Source organism: Gadus morhua, chromosome 18 (genome assembly GCF_902167405.1).
Source record: "Gadus morhua chromosome 18, gadMor3.0, whole genome shotgun sequence".
Lineage (NCBI taxonomy): Eukaryota > Metazoa > Chordata > Actinopteri > Gadiformes > Gadidae > Gadus > Gadus morhua.
The window spans coordinates 9,373,099-9,399,699 of record NC_044065.1 but is presented as its reverse complement, the minus strand read 5'-3'; the positions used below and the strand labels follow the sequence as shown (position 1 = coordinate 9,399,699).

Below are 26,601 nucleotides of genomic sequence, written 5' to 3'. Positions count from 1 at the left end.
CAGCAGGGGAAACAACCTTGTTTCGGACGCGTGAACGTTATTCCGCTTCCTTCCTGAAACGGATGGCGGTGCACTCACGAGTTCAGCGTTTCATGACCTTCTGTGTTCCTGTGTCCGTGTACCATTAAGGGAGAGTACCGGCCAGATAAGCAGCTCTCGGAAGAGGACCTGAAGAACGCCGTGTCCATCCACCACTCTCTGGCCATGAAGGCGGCGGACTACAGCAAGAGGCCCAACGTCTTCTACCTGCGCACCGCCGACTGGAGGGTGTACCTCTTCCAGGCCCCGTGAGTCACGCACACATGCACATGCACATACACAAACGCTCAGACAAACACGCACACATACACGTACACATGCACATGCACGCAGGCATACACATACACGCAGACACACATACACGTACACGCACACATACTCATACACGCAGACATACACATAAACGCAGACATACACATACACGCAGACGTACAAATACACGTGCACATACATGCACACATACGCAGACACACACATACACATACACGCAGGCACACACATACACATACACACACACACACACACACACACACACACATACACATACACGCACATACATACACACACATACGCACACACACACACACACACACATACGCACACACACAAATTGCCAACATTACACCTTGGTGATATTTACGGGATGGTTTTACCCCGTTTTTTTGTACGGGGTAAATTACACAGAGGATAACGAAAACACTGAATTGATTTCTTTGTCCATGAGACAATCCATTGCAAAACTCGCTGACACCTAGTTGGCAAAAAGAACCTGCGACAGATTACCCATACTAAACCAACTCGCAGACGCCCACGGACACACACACCTGCATGCAAACACTAGCATACACACTCATGCACCCCAACACTAGCATATACACTTGTGCACAACCACAAGTGGTCTAGAAAATGGATGAACATTCACCTTTGGGGTGAGCATTTAGCAGCACGACGGCGATGGTAGAGCTTTAAAGGGCACAGGCAGGTTATTGCTGTGGTTTCCATTCTTATGTCTCATAAGCAGCGGCAGGGCAGATTTACACGGAGGAAAGTGTACTGCAGGGCAATAGAGCGATATCTTCCACCGGGGAGGTTTGCTTATAAGAGAAACGGCATTAAACCTTGTCCTTTCAAGCCCTTATCACATCTAAAGCTAGATTGCTAAATCCTGCAGCTTTTCAAAAATTGCCTGTTAGACGAGCACTCTTTTCATCCTGCCATCGCAAGGTCATTCTTCAGACTGTTTATCTATGACCGCTATTCCATACTCCCCTCCCCGTTTTCTGCCAGTCAATCAGAACTGAGCAATTGGCCAATCAGAACTAAGCTGATTTGATACATTAAGTTTGATGGTATTTGAGTCTTAGTGTAATGTGTGTATATGTCTGTGCTTTTTGATGCGTGTGAGAGGCAATATATCATGACACTACTTATACTACTCCGCTGAGTTTTAGATGTAGTTTACTAATTTTCTAAGGTTTCCCTCCTTAATTCTTCTAATTCTCCAAGCCCAAATATGATCAATTTATCAAATTGTGACCCATATATATATTGGTAAACAACCATATTATGTATTCAGTTTAGATGTGTGCGTTGCAGGTCTGTAGTGACCGTGGCAGTAAATGGTGATGGTGAGCATTATTGTGCTTGAGCCCCGCCTTACATTGAATGCAAAGGTCCACAGTTAGGGAGAGCGAGCAGGGCAGAGGTGGGCACGCTAGCCGGGAACCAGGAAGTGGCACATGAGCGGCCACATGTGACAGGTCCCAGGAGGAGACTGGCGCTCTGCTCCAGTTGCAGCTCCAAATGTCCCAGTTACTCTCACCACAGCTCCTCTGACACGCACACACCAACGCTCTCTCTCTCTCTCTCTCTCTCTCTCTCTCTCTCTCTCTCTCTCTCTCTCTCTCTCTCTCTCTCTCTCTCTCTCTCTCTCTCTCTCTCTCTCTCTCTCTCTCTCTCTCTCTCTTTTTTATATATATATATATATATATATATATATATATATATATATATATATATATATATTCCCTCACATTCTCTCTCTCTCATTCCCTCACATTCTCTCTCTCTCTCTCTCTCTCTCTCTCTCTCTCTTTTTTTTTTTTTTTTTTTTTTAATATATATTCCCTCACATTCTCTCTCTCTCTCTCTCTCTCTCTCTCTCTCTCTCTCTCTCTCTCTCTCTCTCTCTCTCTCTCTCTCTCTCTCTCTCTCTCTCTCTCTCTCTCTCTCTCTCTCATTCCCTCACATTCTCTGCCTTCTTCCTCTTCTGGCCTCTCTCCTGTAGAGGACTCGGAGCGAGGCCGTTTCGCTCCATCTGATTACTCTTATAGTTTCACTAATTGGTCTGCTGCTGCATTCTCCGATAATTATCTTTTTGATGTTGCGAGCCACCTATGGGCCTATTTTCACATGGCAAGAATGCAGGCCTTTTTTTTTTTACTTTGTGTGTGTGTGTGTGTGTCTTGTTATCCATGGCAGGAACGCGGAGCAGATGCAGTCTTGGATCACGCGGATCAACGTGGTGGCAGCCATGTTTTCATCCCCTCCCTTCCCAGCAGCCATTGGCTCTCAGAAGAAGTTCAGTCGGCCGCTGCTGCCGGGGACCATGTCCAAGCAGCCCGAGGTACGATCTTATCCTCTGCTGCGAAGCTGTCTGAGGTACGGTAACATCCTCTGTTACAATGCGGTCCGAGCTACGGTTATGTCCTCCCCCACTGTTTATCCCCAGAGGAAGGAAGCGTTGCCTTGGAAACAGATTGCTTCTTGATCAGGATTGAGGCCCACAACCACCTGAGACCTTTTTAATAAGAATATTAATACACGATGATGATAATGTGATAAATAATGCATGATTGCCATTGCTGTCATATACCTTAGGGCTCACGTTTAGTAGCGCACGTTTTCTAAACTAGCATTTTATTGTTTTGCGAGATCCTGGAGCGTAACCTTATAGTACTTCGTAAACATCATCAATCATGAGGCGTTATAGACCCTCGGGAAAAGTGAATGGAGACCAGAGGGCTTTCCTTCAAAGTCGGTCGTTGGAGAAGGAGCAGGCTCAAACAGACAAGTTAAGTTAAGTTGTCCTTCATTGTCCCTTTTTGGGGGAAATTCTTTCTCTGCTTTTGACCCATCCGGGAGCCGGTGTACACAACACATTAGCACATACACGCACACACACACACAGAGGAGTGACCCTGTCAGAGGTCCACACACACATGGGGGCCCACCCGGAGCAGTGGGTAGCCGCAGTGCAGTGCCCAGGGAGCAGGTGGGGGTGTCAGGGGCCTGGCTCAAGGGCACCTCATCCGTGGATCCAAGGACATGGGGATAGCTTCAAGTGACCCTTCCCCCCCCCCCCCCCCCCCCCTCGCCCCACAGGAGGAGCAGGTGAAGTCCCACGAGGCCCGCTTCCGCTCCATCTCCACCGAACTGGCCGAGCTGCGCTCCTACCCGCCCGACCGCAAGGTCAAAGGTCGCGACCTGGACGAGTACCGGCAGCGGGACGAGTATTTGGAGTTTGAGGTATGCCGCTCGCCTTCCTCTGGCCCGATGGGGGGCCCAAAGCAAGCCTGACGGCGGGGGGGATACATAAATTGGAAAGTCGGCGGAGCGACAAGTCATTAGTGTCACACCAAAGAGCAGATATTTCTAACAATACCTCTTTCTTCCCCTCGTTATTTTCCTTGTCACCACCTTCAAACACCTCCCCCGCCTTCCCCCTCCCTCTCCCTTCTCCCCCCCCCCTCTCCCTTCTCTCCCTCCCATCTCCCTTCTCCCCCCCCATCTCCCTTCTCTCCCCCCCCCTTCTCGCCCCCCCCATCTCCCTTGTCTCCCTCCCCCTCCTGCCTGCAGAAGACGCGGTACGGCACCTACGTCATGCTGCTGCGGTCCAAGATCCGCGCTGGCGAGGCGGACCTCTCCCTGTTCGAGGCCCAGCTCCTGGAGGACGGCGCCCTGCAGCGGGCCCAGTCCAGCCCCACGCTGCAGGACAGCAGCCTGGCCAGTCAGGCCAGCAGCAGCGCCCGGGACACGGCCAACAGCAGCAAGGCCAGCGGCGCCAGCAGTGCCCACGGCGGTGGCGGCGGCGGTGGCGGCGGCGGCGGCGGCGGCGGCGGCGGCGGCGGCGGCGGCAAGCCTCGTGCGGAGGGCCAGAGGCACAGCTACCGGCAGGCGGTGAAGAAGTGAGGCTGGGCGGGACGTGGGATGGGGGGGCGCCGGTAGCGGCAGGCCCGCCTTCCTGCAAGGGTGTTTTTATTTTTAAATCCCCTTTATGATCCGGTCATGGGATCCGGAAGCACTGCTTGGAAAAGGAGGGGGGATGGGGGGGAGGGATGGGAGTGAGGGTAGTCCACTCCACTCCTCCCTCCCTTAACCAACCCCCTCCCACCCACCTCCCGCCCACAACGCCCTCTACCCCGCACCCTAATCTTCTCGTCCAATAGGGGAGCTGCGGGGCCCTGTGACTGGTATGGTGGCTGGCCAATACCAGCGGGGTTGTGAAGTCAGGAGGCGGAGGGACAACGAAAAGGGCACAAGCCTGGGGGGGGGGGGGGGGGGGGGTGGGGGAGGAGCATGGGAGACGAGGTGTCGCTCAGAAAGGCATTGTGGGTGCGCTAGTGTACGGCACTGCGCTGCACTGACAGACTGTTCCAAGGAGTCAGAGACATGGACCAACCGTTCGGGCATCCTTCGCCGTTTATTTAGTTCTTCTGTCACGGCACCTTCGCTCACCGGCCACTCCCACCTGCTGTGTTACCTGTGGCCTCGTGTGAACTCTGATTTGGGACCAAACGTGTTTTGACGCACATTAGACATTGCATTGTTCAGGTCGAGCCGACCGCCCACCACCACCACCACCACCAGTCTGGTTACCGAGGGGGGGGGGGGGGGGGGGAACGGGCCACCGAGCTCTGGCTCTCACGGATGACCCCGGCCCACCGGAGGTCGTCTCAACAATGGCGGTACCCGTTTCAGCCCTCCAGCTGTGTTCACATTCCACGCCAGAGAGCCGACACCGAAGCTCCCCCCACCGCCCCCCCTCCCACCACGTATCCCAACCGTAAGGCCGCAGGCGCTGGCTGGACGAGGGAGGGAGAGCGGGAGAAGACCCAAGGATGAATCTGCACAGTGTACAACACATATCAGAACACATATCAGGCCTGCGTTTGCATCTTATCTCTGGGGGGGGGGGGGGGGGTGGGGGGTGGGGGGCATGGAGCGAGGAGCCGCTCTCCGCCGAAACACACTGGCGGGTCGGCCCCGATGAGAGCGGGAGACGTTTCACCATACTATTAATACACCACACCACACAAATCGATACTTAACGCGTTTCCACCCCAGACGGGCGCCACCATCTTTATCTCCTCCACCACTAACAGATGTCCTCTTGTTCGGTCGCTTACGCTTTTGTCCCGTGGTACGCATCTTCGTTTTTCTTCTTCTTCTTCTACTTCATCCTCCACTTGTTCTTGTTCTTCTCCGTCTTCTGCTTCTCCTTGGCTGAATATTGTTTCCTCCAGTGAATCTGCATGCCTATATGCGACCCTGCAAGCTTTTTCTATCCAGACTTTTTTTGGTTTTGTTAGTTTTCTCTTTATGAGGCCAATGTGATGCAAAGCGGCAAACATTGTTTTGGTTGTTTAGAGCCTTGTGGATCTGTTATCATTGCGTTGTTTAGCTGCGTCCTGCGTGCACCTTCTTTGTGTGCGCGTGTGTGTGTGTGTGTGTGTCAGTGTGTATGTTAAGCCCCCTGATTTTGATTGGTTCACCCTCAACACCCACCGGGCAGACCCTGAATGTTCCTTGTTTTCTTTCCCCCCCCAGTATATTTTATGGTGTTTTACAGTTTGTTGACGTTCAATCCGCTCTACCTGTGCAATGTATTGTCAAGTGTACGATGAACTATGTTATTGGGTATATAAAGGAATATGTTATCCATATTCATTGTTAACATACAGGATATGTTGTATTTAACTTGGCCACCTGCCATACGCTTATATTGTATAATACCTGAAAGTATATCTACAATATACTCTGCGCATTGTTGTGAATATGAATTAGGTACACATAGAGCTGACATTCCTTGCCCTGAAAGTCTATAATAAGTATTACATGATGATAATCGTGTCGATAACAAAGCCAGCAGCACAATGTTTGTTACAAGAATGTTGGTGTACGTTACAAAGAAATAGATTAGATTAAGTATGACTTTGAAAGCGACTGTTGAAGGAATTCTTACAGGAACTGAGGCATGAGGTGTGGCATTATAAATGGCATCTGAAATCCAGTTGTCATTCTATTCTTGGAAACTAATGTAAAGTTGTGGTGAGAGAGGAAGACGATACTAAATCAATCGCATGGGGGAGGGAAGAGACAACCACTGGTTTGAACAGTGAGCTGCATGTTCGTTGTATGTCATATTCCTTTTTTTTTGTTGATCTGAAACACAAGTATATTCGATTTCAACACTTCCCCTGTTCTGTGATATTTTATGATTAACTACCGTTGATTGTTGTATGAAATTCTCTACTCAGGCTTGAAAATGTACGCCTTGGACGGCGGCAGTGTTAGCATCTTACCAACAGGGGGAGATGTGGACGACGGTTATATAACTTTTAGGGCCATGACAACCACCTGCTATGATGCCCTGTTAATGCACATGCATAGAAGCACTCACGTACGGATGGATATTGCAGGTTTATGAAACACAATTCTTTTTTGCAGTGTGTGTGTGTGTGTGTGTGTGTGTGTGTGTGTGTGTGTGTGTGTGTGTGTGTGTGTGTGTGTGTGTGTGTGTGTGTGTGTGTGTCTGTCTGAAGGAATGACTACTATATGTACACAACACGCGTGCATGTGTGGATGTGTGTGCGTGTGCATTTGTGCTTGCGTTGCACAAGTGAGTGTGAGTGTGTGAATGCTTTATTTTAACCTCCAGCTAGGGTATATTTGGTCATTGTATGCATGCTGTGTACATGCTGGCTGTCTATGAACAGCTTATTTAACCTTGAGTACCTGCTAGCCAATGACCACGCTGTGTCTAATTATAACTACCATCCAGCAGTATCTATTCCATTGTTGTTACCCATGAATACCTGCAGATAACTTTTGTACAGTTTTTTCGGACAATTGCGTAAGGGTCCATTCTTTACTCTTGCATGATGTTTGCCCCCCAAAAGTCAGTCTATTGCATTATTTGAGTTTATAAATATACATTTTGATCTGCTTTTCTGTTCCTATAATCTCTCCTGTTTGACTCTTTCGCGTGTCACGACCTTGCACTCGTTCATGCCTCGCGCTTTCGCTTTTATTGTATATTCTCCCACACTATAGCCTTGTTTCACTTGTACGGCTCTATCAGTGAAGCTGATATTACTCCTCATAGAGATTATTCTATATTGTTTCCATTACTGATGAACTCCCTTAAACGGATTGTGTATGTTGTTATTACAAATGTGTATTTATTGATTTTGCTTTTTGTTTTTCACTGTGGCCAAACTGTTCAGGAGTGACCGGCATGGAGTCCAGTTCCATTTTAAACCCCTCGAAAGGGTGAAAACGTACCGCACTCCCTTTCTTTCCATATCCAGGTCAATCAATTCCCACCATAGTGTTAAAACTTAAACACAGCCATCCTTGTCCCTAGGTTACAAGATGGCCGCTTGGATAGAGCAGCAAGTCTCCTCTATTCACAAACAGTCCCCTGCCATGTCATTAACTCTGCCTTTAAATCTTTTGAACCACACCGGTGTTTCCAATCTGTGTCGTCCCTCTTTAATAGTGAAGGCGGGGGGGGGGGGGGGGGGGGGAGCTTTGTCGGCATTAAGCAATGAGAAGAATGAGGATAAGGAAAGTTTTCATGTGCCAAAGTTGTTCAGACAATGCCATCGTCCGATCTCTCATTCTGTGAGTTGCATGCGCACCAGAGCAAATTGTTATTATTTCTTACAATATGTGATGTGTTCATCGTGTTCCACACCCACATGCGAACACACACACACACACACACCCACATGGCGTCTCACCTGCCGCTAAATCTCCGGGGCACTGGTGGCTGGTTACCGCGCTGACGCTTGGCACGAGAGATAAGCCCATCGCATTGTCTTTTCAGAAACATACCTGGGAAACGACAGCTGCTCGTCTCTGCGGTTGTTCCTACCCTTCTCCCTCTCCCCCTCCAATCACCTTAATTTCTGAATGTAATGTGTATGTACTTGCATATTTATATGAATATATATATATACATATATATATATTTGAAGCACGGGACATTGTGTTATGGCCTGCTTCCATCATATAAGAGGACTCAAAGAATGGTGAAACATGAGGACTCTGGTCCTGCATTTCGTGGTCATGTTCTTTTCATTTCTTTTCCTCCATATGAATGAAGGAAATGGCTACATCAAATGCTGTTGTGTGCTGATGATGTGTTTTGTAGAACAGAAGGTTCATTAAACGACGTTCACATGTAGGGCTCTTTACTATTACAGTGTTTTAAGTCTGGTGCAGGTGGGGCAATGTCATTTTACGCGATATACATGAGCTATATGTTTCACTGCCTTGTTAAAACTCACGAAGGACATGTTGTTTTGCTTCTTATTTTTGGAGGCATAGAAGATTAAAATAAAAGTGTTTTCAAAGGTTATTGTGTCCGAGTCTGTATATTGTATTAATGTTTGTTTCCCTTGAACTGAAACTATGAGCATACATTTGAATACATAAAGAAACTATGTATAATAAAAATATATAATACCGTAAACCTTGGTTTCCCTGATTGTTTCCCAGTAAAGTGAGGCCTAGGGTAAAAACATATTACAATGAAAATGCTGAAAAAAAACCATTGTATCCACATCTTATCCATCCTGGAAAAAAAGGAAACAATGCAAGTATGACACTACAGTCAGAGTCAATAAGTCAAGTAGTGCAATGCACTGTTCATGTAGTATAATTGGTGTGAACGTATTAAAGATGAGAAAAAGAAGATGTAATGAATGAAAGAATAATATAAAGCTAAGGATAATACAGCGAACGACTCCCCCGTGCGGTTTTTAAGCAGTAGTGTCCGATGACGTCACCGCCAGGAAAGTACACAACATTACTGAGCTGCTGCTGCTGCTGCATTGAGGGACAACCGACAAGACAATCACAGTCTCCCTGCGGAAACCTTTCATGACATTCACATAAGGAATACAAGTGAGTACCATCGAGGTGTTGGTGTATTGCTTGACATGAATTGTGCTTATCTAGAAAACCCTTTCATTTCGGATAGCAAATGGCTCGGTCTACTTCCTGGGAGCCCAGTAGATATAGTTGTAGCGATGCTAACATCCCATGGGCTAACTTGACGCATGTTTCAGACAAACAAGTCCGCTTAACCGTATACTCATGACCTATTCATCGGACCTAATCACCGAGATATCTGAAAGGGGTGACTGGGAGTGGTATCTGACCTATTATTAAAGAAAGGTTACACAGTTATATGTGTCACAAACACGACGTAGTTGAAGCTACCTGGCTAGCCTGATCCGAAAATAAACTGAGATGTCAAGTCTTTGCAGTGTAAATACTGTCAACTGGATACCTAGATGGACACCTTACGGTTTTGTTTGTATAAGGAAGTCTTAGGATGACAATACAAATGGAGATGTTCGTATTATTTCATTTCACTGACGTCCTATTTATGTGTGTTGTGGTTTTCCCTAAGCCTGCCCTATCATGGAGAAGCCTCCTTTCAGACAGAACCAGAGCTGCGGCGCCTGGGAGTTGAAAGAGAGACTGGGCATGGGTGGCTTTGCACATGTTTATCTCTACCAACACCATGTGAGTTTATTATGAACACCATCACGACCTGATGGTGCCAGAATTTCCCAGACTTGTCACACATTTGCTAGCACAGACATAGTCATAACAAGTTTTAATAATCAGCCTAAAGATCATTTTTAAATCTTGAATATACTATTATTAACAATAATAATAAAACAAAAGGTCAAAAGTAATGACGAAACTGTAATTGACTAAACATTTGTGTGAAAGATTATGATTGTATAAGCTGACTAATTGTTTGAATCTCATCCCATTTCGTTGCCTATAGGAAACAAATGAGAAACTAGCTGTGAAAATGTGCCGCCTGGAGTTGACGGCAAGAAACAAGGACAGATGGAGCAGAGAGATTCAAATCATGAAAAAGTGAGTCCTGTTTGTGCCCTCTGATTGTGAACTGATTGTTATTAAAAAACCCTTACGGCTTTGGTTTGTTTGCATTAATGGCAATACTCTGAGATGCCGGTTCATTGACATGCTTTTGTTTCATGTAATGGTTCTAAGCAACACTACCAAGCAGTGGAACCTGTAGAGCAAATGTCAACATGTTCTTTCAAGCGTTTCCCATTGCTGTTTAGCTAGGCTTTCCTTAAGAATGTGCCCTATATAAGTGTGACAGCATAGTCTGAGACATTCCTGCCTGGGATGGGGAATTTGTCGAAAAATTGTGTTTATAACCTTTTCTATGTTTTCGTATTTTGTCGTTCAGGTTAAATAATATCAATGTGGTGACAGCTAGAGAGGTGCCCGAAGAGATGAATCACATAGCCTTAAACGATCTTCCGCTGCTGGCCATGGAGTACTGCTCCAGGGGAGATCTGAGAAAGGTGAGGCGCTTTGGGACCTATAAAGCTAACCGTTGCACCCCTCTTACATGCAGTGGCTTGGTTGTGTGTTCTCCCAATGGCATACACAAACACAAAAGAAGTTGATCTGTCCAGAGGGGGCATATAGTCGCGTGGTTCTTGGTTTTGGGTTCAAACCCAAATGTCTACAGTCAATAATACCTTTAGGTATTCTCCTAAACACGGCCTAAACCCTACCTACTCATTAATGCCATGCTTCTCAAAGACATTCACTGTCCGTCAATTCAAGGTCCTTTTGATGAAATTATCTGCTAAATGACCGTAAAATACTAATTTACACCTCAAAAAGATAAAATCTCACATTTAAGTAATTCTCTGTTCCAAAGGAACAGGCATGTATCTTACAGGAATTGTAGATGAGTCAAGTTCATGGATGTAAATCTGAAGATACTTTTCTATCTGACCCTTTTTAGTTGCTGAGCAAACCGGAAAACTGTTGTGGGTTGAAGGAAAGCGAGGTGCTCTCACTACTCAACGATGTCGGTACGGTGTAGTGTTCCACTGCATGTAATCATGCTCGACAGTAGACTGTATTGTTTCCATACCGTGTATAATAACGCATGCAACCTTTCTGTGACTTAAGGCTCAGGCATCCAGTATCTGCACGAGAACAAGATCATACACAGAGACCTTAAGCCTGAAAACATAGTCTTACAAGATGTCAGCGGCAAGGTAGAAGAAATCACTACCTCTGGGTTTGCCCCCGTTTAATTTATTTGCCTTGGCTGCGTGTGTGTTTATCGATCAGGGTTATGCTGACTTACGATGTACTGTTTTCGTTTCGCAGCTTGTTCACAAAATTATTGACCTTGGCTACGCTAAGGACTTGGACCAAGGCAGTCTCTGCACTTCTTTCGTTGGAACTCTCCAGTACCTGGTAAGCACTTTGAATTTACACTTTACATTCACATTAGCATTTACATTGCCATTTGATTACATTGGTGCCAGTTTTTTTTTTATGCTCAATGAAGGGGTTGGTTGGAGCAATCCATAGGCAGGTATTATCTCACCTGCTCTACTGATAATTGATAATTAATAAAAAAAATTCGGTATTTTTTTAGAAAGTTTTATAGAATCTGAGGTGCTTCAAGATTTAGAAGTTATTGTTTTTTTGGGACATACAACCCATACATGTTTAACAAACCCATGTTGCTGATTTTGTACCAATTGTAGTTGTTCCAATCGTGAACGAATGCTCGGATTGTTGTCCAAGCCTGATCAACAATCTAAACTACCTGCATTAGGTGCATCGAAACAATCCCTTTTAGATGAGCTTATCCACTATTTCTCTCCCCTCAGGCCCCAGAGCTGTTTGAGACGAAGCCGTACACCGTCACCGTGGACTACTGGAGCTTCGGCACCATGGTGTTTGAGTGCAGCTGCGGCTTCCGGCCGTTCCTACACAATCTGCAGCCCGTCCAGTGGTAGGTTGGGTGGGAAGGGGGACATTTGGTGACACCAATCTCAACAAACCTGAACCAAACTTTTTTCTAACAAATATTGTTTTATCAACCGTTTTACTATATTTATATTGTATGGGCTTCTTATGCCTTTATGGATAGGAGACGGGGAAGAAGGTTGCAAAAGGGGGAAGGACCTAATCTTCCCTCTGGCTTATACTGTAACGGCTAGATATGAACCCGTTGAGCTAAACTTCTACATAGCAGGTCTCGTGCATTAGCATTGTGAACTTCGGATGCATTGATCATTGTGCACTTCATGCTGCTATGATAATCATACAATCAGTAAGCCCCGACTGTTAATAAAACAGTAATAAAACGCTTCTATCCCTTGCTCAGGGCCACCAAAGTACGGAACAAGGGACCAAAAGACATCATGGCTGTTGAGGAGCTGACCGGAGAAGTTAGATTCTCTACACATCTGCCCTATCCTAACAACCTCAGCAGGTCAGCCCAACACCCCGCTGCTCTCAGCTCTTGTTGTTCCAACCGTCTTTTGTTTGCTCATTCAAAATAATGACGTGAACTAATCAGTGTGTTTGTCGTGACTTGCTCTATGGAGTGGATTCTGGGAAGGAAACCGGACGGCTTCTTGTGTTTTTTCATTTTTCCCCTCCATCGATCACGGTGTCTAATGGTATAACAATAATTACGACGCGTCAGCAGTTTTTTCCGTGTATTGAGGAGAGCCGGGGAAATGAGAGTGCACGGCGGCATCGCCCTGCCAGGACGGTGGTCAGCGTCCCGTGTTTTAACCCGGTGTGCTCTCCTGTACCCCCCCCCCCCCCACAGCACACTGCTGGAGCCCATGGAGGGCCTCCTGCAGCTCATGCTGAAGTGGGATCCAGTCCAGAGGGGCGGGAGGATGGGCGCGGACAGCAAGAAGCCCCAGTGTTTCGAGGTGTTGGAGCAGATCTTGAACATGAAGGTTGGTCTTCAGGCCGAGTGCTGTCGGTGTGACAGGCAAAAATACGAGGGGGGGATTGGCTGCAGTTAATTTCTGGCGCAAAGACGAGCGTTTTATGTAAGGGAATGTCCAGAGGCCAATGTTTAGCAAGCGCAGAGTGATTCTCCATCTTGCAGACTTTCACATTATTTGTAAGCTCCACGCTTGTTCTTTCTGCCTGCTACCCTTTTCACAGAGGCCTCCTCGTCAGACAGGTGTCGCTCATAACACTAATTATGGGTCAGCTCCTTTCATGTGGCAGGGCACGGGTAGAAGTGCTTCCTTCGCTAGTTTAATCCACTACCTGATTGCCCCCCCCCGTTTTTGGTGGTACGCTGGCACAGTGGTTAGCACTGTTGCCTCACACGAGCTCGGCGCTAGGCAGTAGCCTAGCAGTGCAGTTGTTCACTGTGGCTGCCCACCGCTTCTAAGGCTGCTAGTGATGGGTTTAATGCAGTCCTCAATTTCCTTCGGGATTAAAAAAAAAAAAAAAAGCATTTAAAAAAAATTATATGTAATAAAATACATTAGGAGGCGGAGCCATAATCAGTGTTTAATAGTGTCAACGAGTGACAACCTTTTACAGGCTCTATTGTCGCCTGGCTGCTCATGCCTTGCACCCCCCTCTGGTTGTGTACCTCCGACCCCCCCAGGTGGTCCACATCCTCAACATGACCACGGCCCAGGTCCACTCCCTGGAGCTGGCCCCGGAGGAGAGCCTGCACAGCCTGCAGCGGCGCATCGAGGCCGAGACCAAGATCGAGGTGGTGAACCAGGAGCTGCTGCAGGAGACGGGCGTGTCGCTTGACCCCCGCAAGCCCGCCGCACAGTGTGTGCTCGACGGAGTGGTAGGAAGGCTCTCATTGACTGGGTGTTGTTTTTTGTTGATGTTGTTTTTCAAAGTTCAAAGTTGAATTGTTTGGGATGTTTTTGGAAATGAATAAAGGATGAGGCATTACCTACTTTTGGAACTTAGATGTTCATGTTCATGGCTGGGACTTGGCCTCATTTGTCAAACCACGCGGTTTAACCAGGACTAAAATAGGAGTGTGTTGTCAAACCATTTCTGTTGTCCTACTTCCAGAGGGGTTGGGACAGCTACATCGTGTACCTGTTTGACAAGAGCCTCACCAAGTACTCCGGCCCCCTCAGTGCCCGGCCACTACCAGACAAGGTCAACTCCATCGGTGAGTGTGAACCACCGGCTCAAACTCCAGATTGTCTCAATAATCGAATATAATGCAGTACGTTGTGTACTGCAATTATAAAGCGGAATCTATAATCGACTATAAAACCATTACCGTCCCACTCTTCCTAGTGCAAGAGGCGAAGACCCAGCTGCCTCTGGGGGTGCTGAAGAAGGTGTGGGGGGAGGCGGTAAGCTACATCTGTGGGCTGAAGGACGACTACAGCAGGCTATTCCAGGGCCAGAGGGCTGCCATGTGAGTGGACCTATCTGGGTGTAGGGGTGGGCGTACCACCCTAATCACAATCTATGTCATCGTGATCCATTGGAGTGCCCATGCATCTTCACTGTTTTGCGAAACCAAGACAATTAATCCTCAAAACCATGCACAAACATGTATTGATGTGAACCTTCTCCTTGTCTCCAGTGGTCAGTTAACTTTGACCCATGCAGAGATGCGGCAATGCATGCATTACAGATTTTTTTCCTTAAATTGGGTCCTTACACAAACTCACCTTTTTACAATACGCCAAAAGTCAAACATGATCTCCACCATGATCTTTTTTGGCATTGCCACAGCGCATTCAAAGTATGGCAGGCCTTATTCAAATACAGCACACATGCCAAAGGCGTGACTCATCAGAAAACAGCAACACCTGCCATTAGTCTTCCCTGAGCGCTCTCACCTTTTATTCCAGGCTGAGTCTGCTGCGCTACAACACCAACCTGACCCGCTACAAGAACAGCATGTTCGGCTTCTCCCAGCAGCTGAAGGCCAAGCTGGACTTCTTCAAGAGCAGCATCCAGTACGACTTGGAGAAGTACAGCGACCAGATGCACTACGGCATATGTAAGTGTCTGCCCTGTTTCCTCTCTTGTCCTCAGATATATATACTGACTAGACATCGCCTGAGCGGCGCTGTTCCATGGAGCATGCACATCAATGCAGAGGGGTCACCGCCCAACTGAATGAATGAACGTAGATGGGACAGAGGTCCTTTCCCAGTCAAAATCACTCTAAATCGACATCTTTTAAGCAAGTTTAAAGGCTGTGTTGCATGTTAACCTTCGAACTTTAACCTCGAACTTTCGAATAATGTGTACTTAAAGCACTCAAAATATGTGTTGTTATGTCGTGCATATAAGTACCGGTGAACCAGAAGATCTAGAAATAGAAGGCAAAATGCTAGCTATGGGCTAACTTGAAATTGCCAGTCCCACCTGTGTAATCCCCTCCCAGATAATCCCTATTTAAATCTTTCCCCCGACGTTGTAAACACATTTCCGATTACTTATCCCACGTTTTGATGGAAGGCGCTAGCCTACTAGCTAGAGAGATCTTTTACTACAACTCTGTTATGTGTCACAATATGCTATTGCAGCCCTTATCACGTTGGGGAAGAGTCTCAGGTCTGTGGGATGATGTGTTGTACTTGTGCTCCAAAGCCTCTGAGAAGATGCTGAAGGCCTGGCAGGAGAATGAGGAGCGAGCCGCAGCCTTTGCTCAGGTACCGGCGGTTTCTTCCTCAGTGCCTTCCTCTGCTTTAATCCCTGATCCGCAACCAAACACAAGCTACTTCTACAAATATCTTAATACAAGTTATCGGTACAGATAGCATAACCGATGCAATATAACCGGCTCTATTTGGTGCCCTGAGCTCTCTGCAGCCTACAGTTTTTCAGCTCCACCAAATCATCGATTTGATTATTTATTATCATTATTCAATCATTATTATGTTGTTCAGTGTAATTGGTTTGCACCTGCATGATCGGAACAACATCAGCCCCCTGTGCTTCTGAAATAAGCCCTGGTGTAATTGCGCCTTCCATCCTCTAGGTGGCAGAGGTGGGCCATTTGGACGAGGAAATCATGGCTCTCCACTCTGAGATCGTGGAGCTACAGAGGAGCCCATACGCCCGTCGCCAAGGAGACAAGATGGAGCAGCTGTGAGTGTTGCCGGCCGAAGAGCTGTTAATCCCTTGTGTCTCAAAGCGATTCGTACCGTAGTAACTGACCTATAATAGCACCAGCACGCAGCTAAACAGGAGCAGCAACATACAGTTTGCTTCTGGAAGTCTCATTGTTGAATGCAGAGGTCTGATGGTAATTTCTTCTCTACAGAGAAGAAAAGGCCATTGAACTCTACAAGCAAATGAAAATCAAGTGTAAAAGTAAGCTACCTTTTTTGTGTTTTTTAAAATTTTCGTCTATACAGTATCTCGCTTTTAGAATAAACCACTTTATTTATTGTTTGATATCTATCAACAACCCTTGTGCTTTGTTGGGTTTGCCTCACTGTCGTTTGTTGGCTCGGTCCCACAGCCCCCGAGTCTGAGGTGTGCAGCGACAGCTCTGAGATGGTCAAAGCCATCATTCAGACGGTCCAGAACCAGGACAAGGTCCTCAAAGACCTGTACACCCACCTCAGGTGAGCGCCAGACCCTCCGTTCATCTAGACAGGTTCCATTGTCAGGTTATTGGGTGTTAAAATGTGGCCATGTTTTTTAAAGAAAAGTTTAAAAGAAACACGATGAAGAAGATGATTGTAATTGACAATCAAAAGTTTGAATCCACAGATCAAGTCCAAACCTTAACATTTAAGAATACAGATCTACCTAGTTTTAGGGCCAAAGTTTACGAAAATGTATAAAGTCATGGGGTTAAAATTAGTGTTATTAAAAAAATAACTGAGGCAGCCAATATGCGAATTAACACATTCAAACGTGTAAATTATATTTGCATAACACGTTCGCTTCACAGCCCTAGTTTGAAAGATCGGCAAAACAGTAGTACGGCCCACTGGGATTCGGAGACAACCACCATGTCCAAAATCTCTGCCAAGAAAACGATACTTGAGTAGCTCCCCCCTAGGGCCTCCTCTCTCAGCCAACTATCTGTGGACACATTCCCTCCTCCTACCTCCCTCCATCCATCTGATAAGTGTTATCTGGCCCTAGTCTCGGAGGAATGCTGGACATGCTAGGACTGTCCGAACATTCCCTGTTCTGTTTCCGTGTGGTGGTAGATTGCATCCCTCAAACGTGGTAGCCTGCCAAGACATGCCTGGAAGAATGCATGGATCATCCAAGGGCAGATAACGCCCGTTATTGCAAGCGTGTGTGTGGGGGGGGGGGGGGGGAGTGTAACACTATTGCCGTTATTATTAGATTTATCGTACTGTTACTTGGAAATAAAGGGATCTTTCTGTGTGCATGATGCTGTACGACCTTCTTGGGCCCCGTTCTCACCTAACGATATTTAACGGCGGGCGGAGGGGGGCTGTTAGTCATCGTTTTCAATTGGAACCTAGCGTTTCGCTCGCCGCTTTTGCGTTGCAAAGCCTCTGGCGTAGCGTCCACAAACATATTTAAAGAAATTTGAAAATACAGCCTCACGTCATTGTATGTTTTGATGAGTCCCTTTATGAGCCGTCCTAGGCTAGTCTGCCTCTTATGATGCCGTTGGAAGTGCTGATAGACGTTTGACCTCCGTTCACCCTCTCTCCACACACACACACACACACACACACACACACACACACACACACACACACACACACACACACACACACACACACACACACACACACACACACACACACACAGCAAGATCCTGCTGAGCAAGCAGAAGATCATAGACCTGTTCCCGCGCATCGAGAAGACCCTGGAGAGCATCAAGGAAGCAGACAACACGGTGATGCTGATGCAGATCAAGAGGCAGAAGGAGTTCTGGCACCTGCTGAAGATCGCCTGCGTGAGTTGGTGATGCTTTGACACAATGGGGCCACAGTGAAGGCCGGGCTGTAATTTAATATAGTCGCATATTGTCTCTTCTTGTGATGCCTAGTTTTATATAGTAAGTTAATTATGATGAAAAGTAGTGATCGACCGATATGCCGGCCGGCCGATATAATCGGCCGTTATTTGCGTTTTTGTACGTGCATCGGCATCGGCCGATTATTATTATTTTATTTTTTTCTTCGGCTTGATTTACAGACCGTTCAATAAATGTAATTTTTTTTTAATTGAGACATTGTAACATTTGTTATCATCATTGTGTCGTTTTTATGATGTAAATTGAGGGAGGCTTAGCCTGGAAGTCCTGACCCACATCTAGAAAGCTGTAGGGTCTGGCAACGAGTAATGAAAATGGGCCAACTCGAGGGGCGGCACCAAGCATGCATTTGAAAATATCACTGGATAACACACATTGGATAACACTACGACCAATTAGAAGAATACAAGGGGTGACGTATCCAGACCAGTGGCGCTAACCAATAGATAAGACTCTTGCCGTATCCAGTCGGTAAAACAGCAACGCTTTTGGCCCGCCTATAACTGATACGTCCATGTGATTGGTTAATGTTCTGGGCCAGGGGAGGCCCAGAATATACACGAGTATATTGCTCGTTCCCAGAGTGACTCGCTGAGCAAATTCAAATTGTGCTCTCGCGAGAACTCTGGATTTCCAGGGTAGTATCGCCTCCAAATAAATTCTGGTGATAGTACATTTTCCCATATCGCCCATCTCAAGACCAAATACCTAAGTTAAACGAGTCTGATGGTTAACCTTCTCCATGCTTGGGATCAGGTTTATATCTCGTGCCCGGGTTGGTAGAGAGGTGACCTCATTCCCATTACATACCCTGAGTCAGCAGTGAGGAGCACTTATGCCTCAGAAGCATTTCCAGTCCCCATCCATTAATAATAGTATTCTATGGTGATCTTTTCTTCTTTTCTGCATCCTTTCTCTCGGCCACAAAAAATATAAAAAAATGATACTTGTATTGTGTTTGTGTCTGCATCCTAGCATGCTATTGTACTTTATCCATCCACCGATGATTTCTGTCCCATAAAATGTCGCACACGTGTTTCAATTTCCGAAAGCCCAAGAAGAGGCTTCTGTGTGTTTTGAGCGAGCGTTCTTGTCCAGACCTGGTGGGTTAGCAGCATACCAGTGGAATGTTGTCCCCAGCGTCTTGCAGCAGCTCATTAAAACAAGACAAGGGGGCAGAGGCAACCTTCCCTCCCTCCCAAGTCCTTTCGACGGTATTCACGGTACAGAACCACGTAGGAGGGCAGACGTTCTACTAATGTTCGTGACATGTTTGGTTTATCCCCGCCCGGGGTGAACCTTGCTACAAATCAGCCTTGGACAGGAAGGAGGGTTATTAGATTCGTGCTTTCGGAATGTGCAGGAAAGACGCAGAGCAGCCACACAGACGCCCTAGCATGCAGCTGATCTTCGCTTTGCACTCAAGACCCTGACAATAATAGTTCCCCCCCCCCCGCCTGGTCTAGAACCCTTGGTTTGTTGGACAAAGCGTTTGTGTGACCCGACATCTGTAGTCTGATTCCCTCCGCCAGGCTCAGAACTCGTCGCGGAACTCCATAGCGGCCAGTCCGGAAACCTCCAACCCACTGCAGGCCTCCCAGTGGTCCCAGTCCGCTCAGCCCATCAGCTCCCCGCACCCGCTCACCTCCCTGCCCGGGCCCAACGACAGGTACCGCCACTCCTCCACACACGGCTGTTGGTCTCTGTCTGGTGGGCAGTCATGGAGAGAGGGAGACATTTCTGTTTCTCTTTTTCTCTTCTATTTTTTTAACTGACACATTGTGCTCCAGTCCAAGTGCGAGGGGCTTGGTCAAATGCTGTCAAATCCATGTCACACTCAAGAAAACGATCTGGAAAAGTGATTTGAGCCAGAAAATGCAGACTTCTTGCATTTTCTTTAGAATGACGTCTAGTCATTTGGGGCCTTGCCTTTCCTTGGAACAAAAAGTCGAATCTGCTTGCACCTCCATAAATAACAGGAACAATTCAATGTGCGAGATCTGCAAGGAGGAACCTCCAATTTCTTCTTAACTCGTATGCTGAAGTATTATTTTCTTGTAAACTTGTATGGTTGTTATAAATATCAACATTATGTATGCAGGTCAACTGTTAACCAGATTCCTTTTCCCAATGATAAGACATTCACCCAGATAACTTTCTACTGGTCAATGCCATACCATTACTCTTATAACTTATATATCAGGGGTGTCAAACATACGGGCCGAATCCGGTCCGCGAGATGATTTGATCAGGCCCGCGACTTGTAGAGTCGCGGGTACTCCTGAGTATGTCAAAAAAAAAAGTACGTCTCTAGCCCATTCCTGTGATGAGTTATGATTTTCTAAAGAAATAACCAAAATGCTTACTCCAGCCGCTAGGGGGCAGCCAAAATAAAAAAAGGAAGGATTTCCACACTTGTCCTTGTTTCACCACAATTAAGAAGTTATCAAGGGAGACACCCCCATTACAAAAATGTCTGGCAAAAAGAAGAAAAGTGGATTCAGAGTGGAATTCACAGATTCCAGGAATAATGGACTGAGAATTATTTATTCACAGAGGTGAATACAAAAGCAGTGTGCTTGGTATGTAATCAGCAAGTTTCAGTGCACGTAGAATATAATATTCTGCGCAGGCTGGCCTACCATACCAAGTACGGTGGTTAAGTACGGTGGTTAAGCCGAGGTGCCGTGCTCAAGCGTTTCTTTGAGCTACGAGAGGATATTGGACAGGTCATGGAGAAAATGGGTAGCCCAGTGAAGGAACTTAAATGTTCGCAGTGGGTGAAGGATCTTGCCTTTATGGTGGATATTACACAGCACCTGAATAATCGTAACAAAATGTTGCAGGGCCGCAAAACAAATTGTCATTCAGTATAACGACAGCATACGCGCATTCAAGTTACAGCTGTCACTCTGGGAGAGGCAGCTATCTAGCGGTGGCAACGCCCATTTCCTATATCAAACAGCTGTGCGTGCGACCGGACGTAATGCTGATATTACGTCCGGTCCCTCATACAAGAACAAGATAATAACAGGATTGCTGCAAGAGTTTAAGCGGAGGTTTCAGGTCTTCCGTGAACTAGAGAAGGAATTTGCAGTTTTTCCGCCCGCCATTTACAGTCAAGCCTTCTGACATGCCAGCTGACATCCAACTCGAGATAATTGACTTGCAGTGTGATACCAATATGAAGGAGAAATTTGCGTCGGTGGGCTTGGACACATTTTATTAATATCTCTTGCCAGGGTACCCCAAATTAACATCCCTGGCTGCAAAGGTTTTATCAATTTTTGGGACTACCTACCTTTGTGAACAGGTGTTCTCTGTAATGACCCTAAATACAACAAAGCACCGCTCAAGGTTAACAAACACACACTTGAATGACATTGTGAAATGTGCTGCTACTCAGGATTTGACACCTGATATTGATGCACTCGTAAAGGCTAAAAGATGCCAAGTTTCAGGAGCCAGCAGCAGCAAATAGACTGCAAGGAGAAAAAAATAGTTAATCGGCAAGTTGGCATGGGTCTAATTCTTGTGACGCTCTTTCAGAAATGTTTGCACTCTGATGAATACAGATCTTTGAAAATAAGTTTACTCACTACAAAACAGTTTGATCTGATGTAGCCTAATCTCATTGCTCATGCACTGCTACAACTTTTATGTTACTGTTTATTTTATTTATCTGTGCACATTTATACATTTTCAAGGCAGTATGATAGCTTTCTTCATAGCTCCCACTCCAGTTTGTTTAGTGTATTGAGTTGGTTCAGGTGTTCAGATGTAAAAATGTATTCACTCAACTCTATAAAAATAAACCAGTTAATGATATATCTGATGAATATCTGTGAATAAATGTGTTGTGCTAATATAGATTCTTGTGATCTGTGATTATGTAGGCTACAAATGTAGGCTGAATGATAAAGCATAGTATTGAAAAACAAAGCTAAAGATTTGGAGTTGACGTAGGTTATTTTTCCATTATTTTACTGGTCCGGCCCACTTGAGATCAGATGGGCTGTATGTGGCCCCTGAACCAAAATGAGTTTGACACCCCTGGTATATATAGTGTGTATCGAAAACTCGAAAACTGCATAAAACTCTAGAGAATACATTTTTACAAATTGGTGTATCATTTTATCCCATGATCAACTTTTCTAAAAGGTGATTCATTTCCGTACTGGAACCAAACTCGGTTATTACGGATATCTCGCCGATTTTATCATTCAGAAAAATGTTGATGGGTTTTTTATTTTTAGTCTGGTGGTCTGATATGAACCAACAGCCAGCGAGCCAGCGCACATATCTGGGGCAGCGCGGGCGCAGCCTTCCTGGTTCCTTAAAGGGCCAGTGTGCGCTGCTCGTTAGCCGAGTGCGTGTGTGGTAGCCCGTGGCCAGGCTCCTTGGAGGCCACTCCAGCAGCCCAGTGGTTTGCAATCATCGGAGGAAACGCCTTCCACTCCACAGCAGTAGTAATTGGCTCGTTGTGCTTAAATGTACCATAGCTGACGTTATCTTTCTCTTTCTCTTTCTCTTTCTCTTTCTCTCTTTCTCTCTCTCTCTCTCTCCCTCTTCCCCACCCCCCCCCCCCCCCCCCCCCTAGTGACGCGGCCCCCCGGCTGCTGCAGGAGAACCAGAGGTACCTCAGTCAGCTGACCAGCCTGATGCAGGACGCGGCTGACGAGCAGGCCAAGAGCATAGTGGTGGGTGGTTGTTCTCTCCCTCGCCCTTCTGCCGCCCCGCCTCCACACGCACCAGGGGGCGGTTGCATCTATCTGAATATGAACCCCCGACGGTTAACACCAGGGTGACATGTTTTTAAAAGATGAGGCAAAACACAATTTATGTAATTAGTTACGGACATTTTATTTCATTACCGGCAAATTGTCTCTCATCTCGTGTCCTGTTGTATGTCAGCCGCCTGTACTTCCCTCCGTCTTCTGCAAACGACAAAAGAGTGTAAACGGAGGAGAAATAGCGTTGTGTTGTTTTCCCTCTCTCTCCGTCCTGCTGCCTTATTGTTGGTGGTCCACTGTGAAACGTACCAGACACTGCCCCCCCCCCAGCGCCACACTGCCCCCCCCCCAGCGCCACACTGCCCCCCCCCCAGCGCCACATTTGGCAGAGATTTAGTATTCGGCGCCAGTGCTGTTAGTGTCTCGACATTTGAGTGGAAAGGTGCAATTGTGTCAGCATGTGGCAGCTCTTAAAGCTCCTACGCACCTGGCCTGCAACCAGGTGGGGGGGGGGGGGGGGGGGGGGGGGGGGGGCTGACGTCACCTCCGATTCTCGAGCCATGAGAGATTTGTTCAAACCAGTTTGATATTATCGGGCCAGACTCGAAATCTGCGATTACAGTGGGAATAGCCAATGGATAGAATAAAGAAATATTTCTTAATGTTGGCACTGCTTCATATGGTAGGTCTGGACATCACTGACTGGCTTTTATGTGTCAGTGAGTTTTTGGCATGACTCATAAGAAGGGCTGCCGCGCATTGCTCATTTTCTTTGTTTGCTGGCAAAATAAAACAGTCACCTCTTTTGGCCCCTGCTGAAATCCTGGTGAGAACCAAATGTCACTCATCCTAACATCCTCCTTTGCTGAAAATCCCTGTGACCAACGGCTCTTATTACTTGTCTGTATTTATTTCTCCATGTGTAGGATCAAGACTGGAGCTGGACCAAATACGAGAATACTTTATCAACAAAGCTGAAGAAAAGGAACGCATAGGAGCCGCAGGCGGCCGCCCAGGGCTGCCCTTCCCCAGCCCCGCCCCCAGCCGGAAGCCCCGCCCCAGCCCCGCCCCTAGCTGGCTGCTGCCCCGCCCCCAGCCCCGCCCTCCGCCCCTGCGCTCCCAGTAACACTATGGACTCGATGCCTTTTCCACAACCTTTGTAGTGAACCTTTGTAGCGTCCCCCCCCTTGGGATGCACACCTCAACATGGGTTGTTGTTCAGCTACCTGCGCCTGCGGTACGATGATCCACGTCCCTTCTCCATGACCTCCCCACCACCCATCCACCCTCATCGTCTCATCCTATGGGTCGACCGTCTGGTCAAGCGAATACGATCGGGTTTTTTTTATACAGGAACCAACGAAAAGAGAAGGTTTAACGCTGTGCATTTATCGGTTCAGAAGAGATTTTCGGAGCGTTCATCTGACTCCTCTTTAAGTTGCCTGGACGATGTGTTGGTGATAATAGTTAGCTACTGATGCTGTTAATGTTACATTCTACTGGTTCAGAACTGAGCAAACTGTAGTAGCGGACTGAGGGTGGTGGTGGGAGTGGTGGTGAGAAGTGTGTGGGGGGCGGGCAGAGGGTGTTCGATGAGGCCATCCACACGGCTGCGACACACAAGGGGCAACACAGGAAGCGTCTATTTCCTTTTTGTTTTGAGGGGAGGGGGGGAAGGGGAGGGGCGAGGCGAGAGGGGAAATTTCAATCTGCACTTTGACACGCCCAATGCGTTCCCCATCCCTGTGAAGAGACACGCAAGGCTGCTGCCCACCACATCCGGTTGCTAGGCCAACCAAGCAGCCTTTTGGGGCTTCAGCCAACGATCGCCCACATACGAGACGGAACACTGTTCGCACCCATGTCCCAAGTTAATATATTTTTTACGATACTATTCATTCTAAGTGTTAAAGATGATATGTCTGTGTTCTTGTTTTGTTTTTTGCTAACTATTCTAATGGTCATCGTGACTATATCTGCTGAGGGAGGGAGAGGGGGTGCGTGGCCCTTTTGTGTGTTTATACAATGTCTATACTGTACATTTGTCTCTTCTGGAGTCGCACTGTCACACGCTCGGTTCTGTTGCACATTCCCCCCATGTCACTGGAGGACGGCGTCCATGTAGAAGGTTTGCCACGGCCCGGGTTCACCCTCAACGCACAATGATCGGCTCTGTGTGTTCATCTCCCATTGAGAATAAAGGGATCTGGAAACAGACCCACTTGATTGCGGAGCGCCCCCGGGAATGACAGGAATTGTTCGACCGGTCATACGTGATCACGCCGTGGCAACGCTTTTTTCCGAGGTGTATTTATGAAGTTAGGGTGCGATAGAGAGAAGAAGAAAAAATATTTTTGTATTTAAGTAACATGGTTTTTTCTTCTACATTCAAATGTTAATATCCGTGTGGTCAAACACGTCAGGCGATGAGTGTTTGTTTCATTTCTAAGATTCTCATTGTCAATCACATTGCCTGGTATTACAATAAAAAAAGACTTTGGCATGATCCCCTGTTGTCCCAAAGAGAACTTTCCTTCTGTCTTCAGTGATGGTTTGATGGTATATGCTGTTCCGCAGCTAGGTCAAAAGCAGGGTCAAAGTCAGTTCTTGCTTGGTTTTCATTCATTCATCAAACAAAGTCAAACCTTAAAACCCAACTATCATTCTGGCCAGCAAATATTTGCTGAGCTGTAGCTTTCTAAATCTTGTCCCAGCTGGCATGGTGAGGGAGTAAGCCGTTAAGTCAGAAAGTAAGTAAAGACTTTACTAATCCCCAAAGGGAAACTTTTGGAAATTGGAGTGCGGGAAGGTCTTTGAGTCATTGATCCAGGCTTTGTTCTTCACCTTTTCCTTCCCGTGAACTGTCCGGCTCTCCTGGCCAGTCATGTAGGGCTGGCCTCACTGGGTGGAGCTTTCTGCTACTTTCCTTCCCCGCTGCGTTAACCACAGCTGCACAAACGGCCATGAATCACGCCTTCCGCGAGTCATGAATGGGTTTTGGGTTACTTATTATTTGGGTTATGTAGTCAGAAAAGCGGTCTGTACATGTGTGTTACTGTATCAGAGGAAAAGGTGGATGTGAGTGTTGTCCCAGTCAGGGAATCCTGTCTGGAGGACCCACAGGTTTGAGAGAGAGAGACACACGCACACATATAGAGTAAAGCATTACGAACGAAACCCTTGCATCAAGAACAATACGAAACGAAATGAAACGAAACAAAATATTTATATCCCGCCCATATGCAACAATAGACTTACTATAAAATAGACCGAATATTGCCCATGTAAGGGCGGCTCTACACTCCTAACTAGCAAAATATATAGCACTCCATGGAAGACAGATAAACTGTTTCAAGTAGGAAACATGAAAGTACGCCTACAGATGTTCAAAAAGAAAAAAAAATCAATTGGCCCTTGAAAATGCTGATAAACAAAAGTATCTCCAAGCTTTCCCAGCATCCCCCACTGGGCTACTAGACATTTGGCTTTCTTGGTTTTTAATGACCCTCCGTCGGGATTTCACAAGGCTGTGTGTGTGTGTGTGTGTGTGTGTGTGTGTGTGTGTGTGTGTGTGTGTGTGTGTGTGTGTGTGTGTGTGTGTGTGTGTGTGTGTGTGTGTGTGTGTGTGTGTCAGAAAGAGACATTGCAGGAAATACCTTATCCCACCACATTATCCCATCTACGTCTAACATACTGTTAGACGTAGAACAATCT

General features: G+C 46.8%; 2 protein-coding genes across 6 annotated transcripts in view; both read left to right on the top strand.

The window, feature by feature from the left end:
* Nucleotides 1-8,684, top strand: part of LOC115531718 (uncharacterized) — a 63,443-nt gene extending 54,759 nt beyond the window's left edge. For both annotated transcript variants that reach the window (XM_030341117.1, XM_030341118.1), the window contains exons 14-17: nt 130-287; nt 2,521-2,665; nt 3,424-3,567; nt 3,898-8,684. In XM_030341117.1, coding sequence (XP_030196977.1) covers nt 130-287; nt 2,521-2,665; nt 3,424-3,567; nt 3,898-4,230 — 780 coding nt within the window. In that variant the 3' untranslated portion in view covers nt 4,231-8,684. The remainder of the gene's footprint in view (nt 1-129; nt 288-2,520; nt 2,666-3,423; nt 3,568-3,897) is intronic.
* A 424-nt stretch (nt 8,685-9,108) lies between these two features.
* chuk (component of inhibitor of nuclear factor kappa B kinase complex) lies at nt 9,109-25,395 on the top strand. Of its 4 annotated transcripts, none has more exons than XM_030340311.1 (22): nt 9,109-9,234; nt 9,746-9,861; nt 10,133-10,227; nt 10,571-10,688; nt 11,141-11,210; nt 11,311-11,399; nt 11,515-11,604; nt 12,027-12,151; nt 12,527-12,634; nt 12,980-13,115; nt 13,787-13,981; nt 14,218-14,320; nt 14,452-14,575; nt 15,018-15,169; nt 15,766-15,827; nt 16,157-16,266; nt 16,442-16,491; nt 16,643-16,748; nt 17,926-18,073; nt 19,687-19,823; nt 22,755-22,854; nt 23,814-25,395. In XM_030340311.1, the coding sequence occupies exons 2-22, from the start codon at nt 9,757-9,759 to the stop codon at nt 23,880-23,882; spliced, it is 2,292 nt and encodes a 763-aa protein (XP_030196171.1). In that variant the 5' UTR covers nt 9,109-9,234; nt 9,746-9,756; the 3' UTR covers nt 23,883-25,395. The 4 variants fall into 4 exon arrangements, with proteins under 4 accessions (XP_030196171.1, XP_030196169.1, XP_030196170.1 ...); XM_030340309.1 differs by having other exon boundaries at nt 22,755-22,902; XM_030340310.1 differs by having other exon boundaries at nt 19,669-19,823.
* The last annotated feature ends 1,206 nt before the right edge of the window (nt 25,396-26,601 follow it).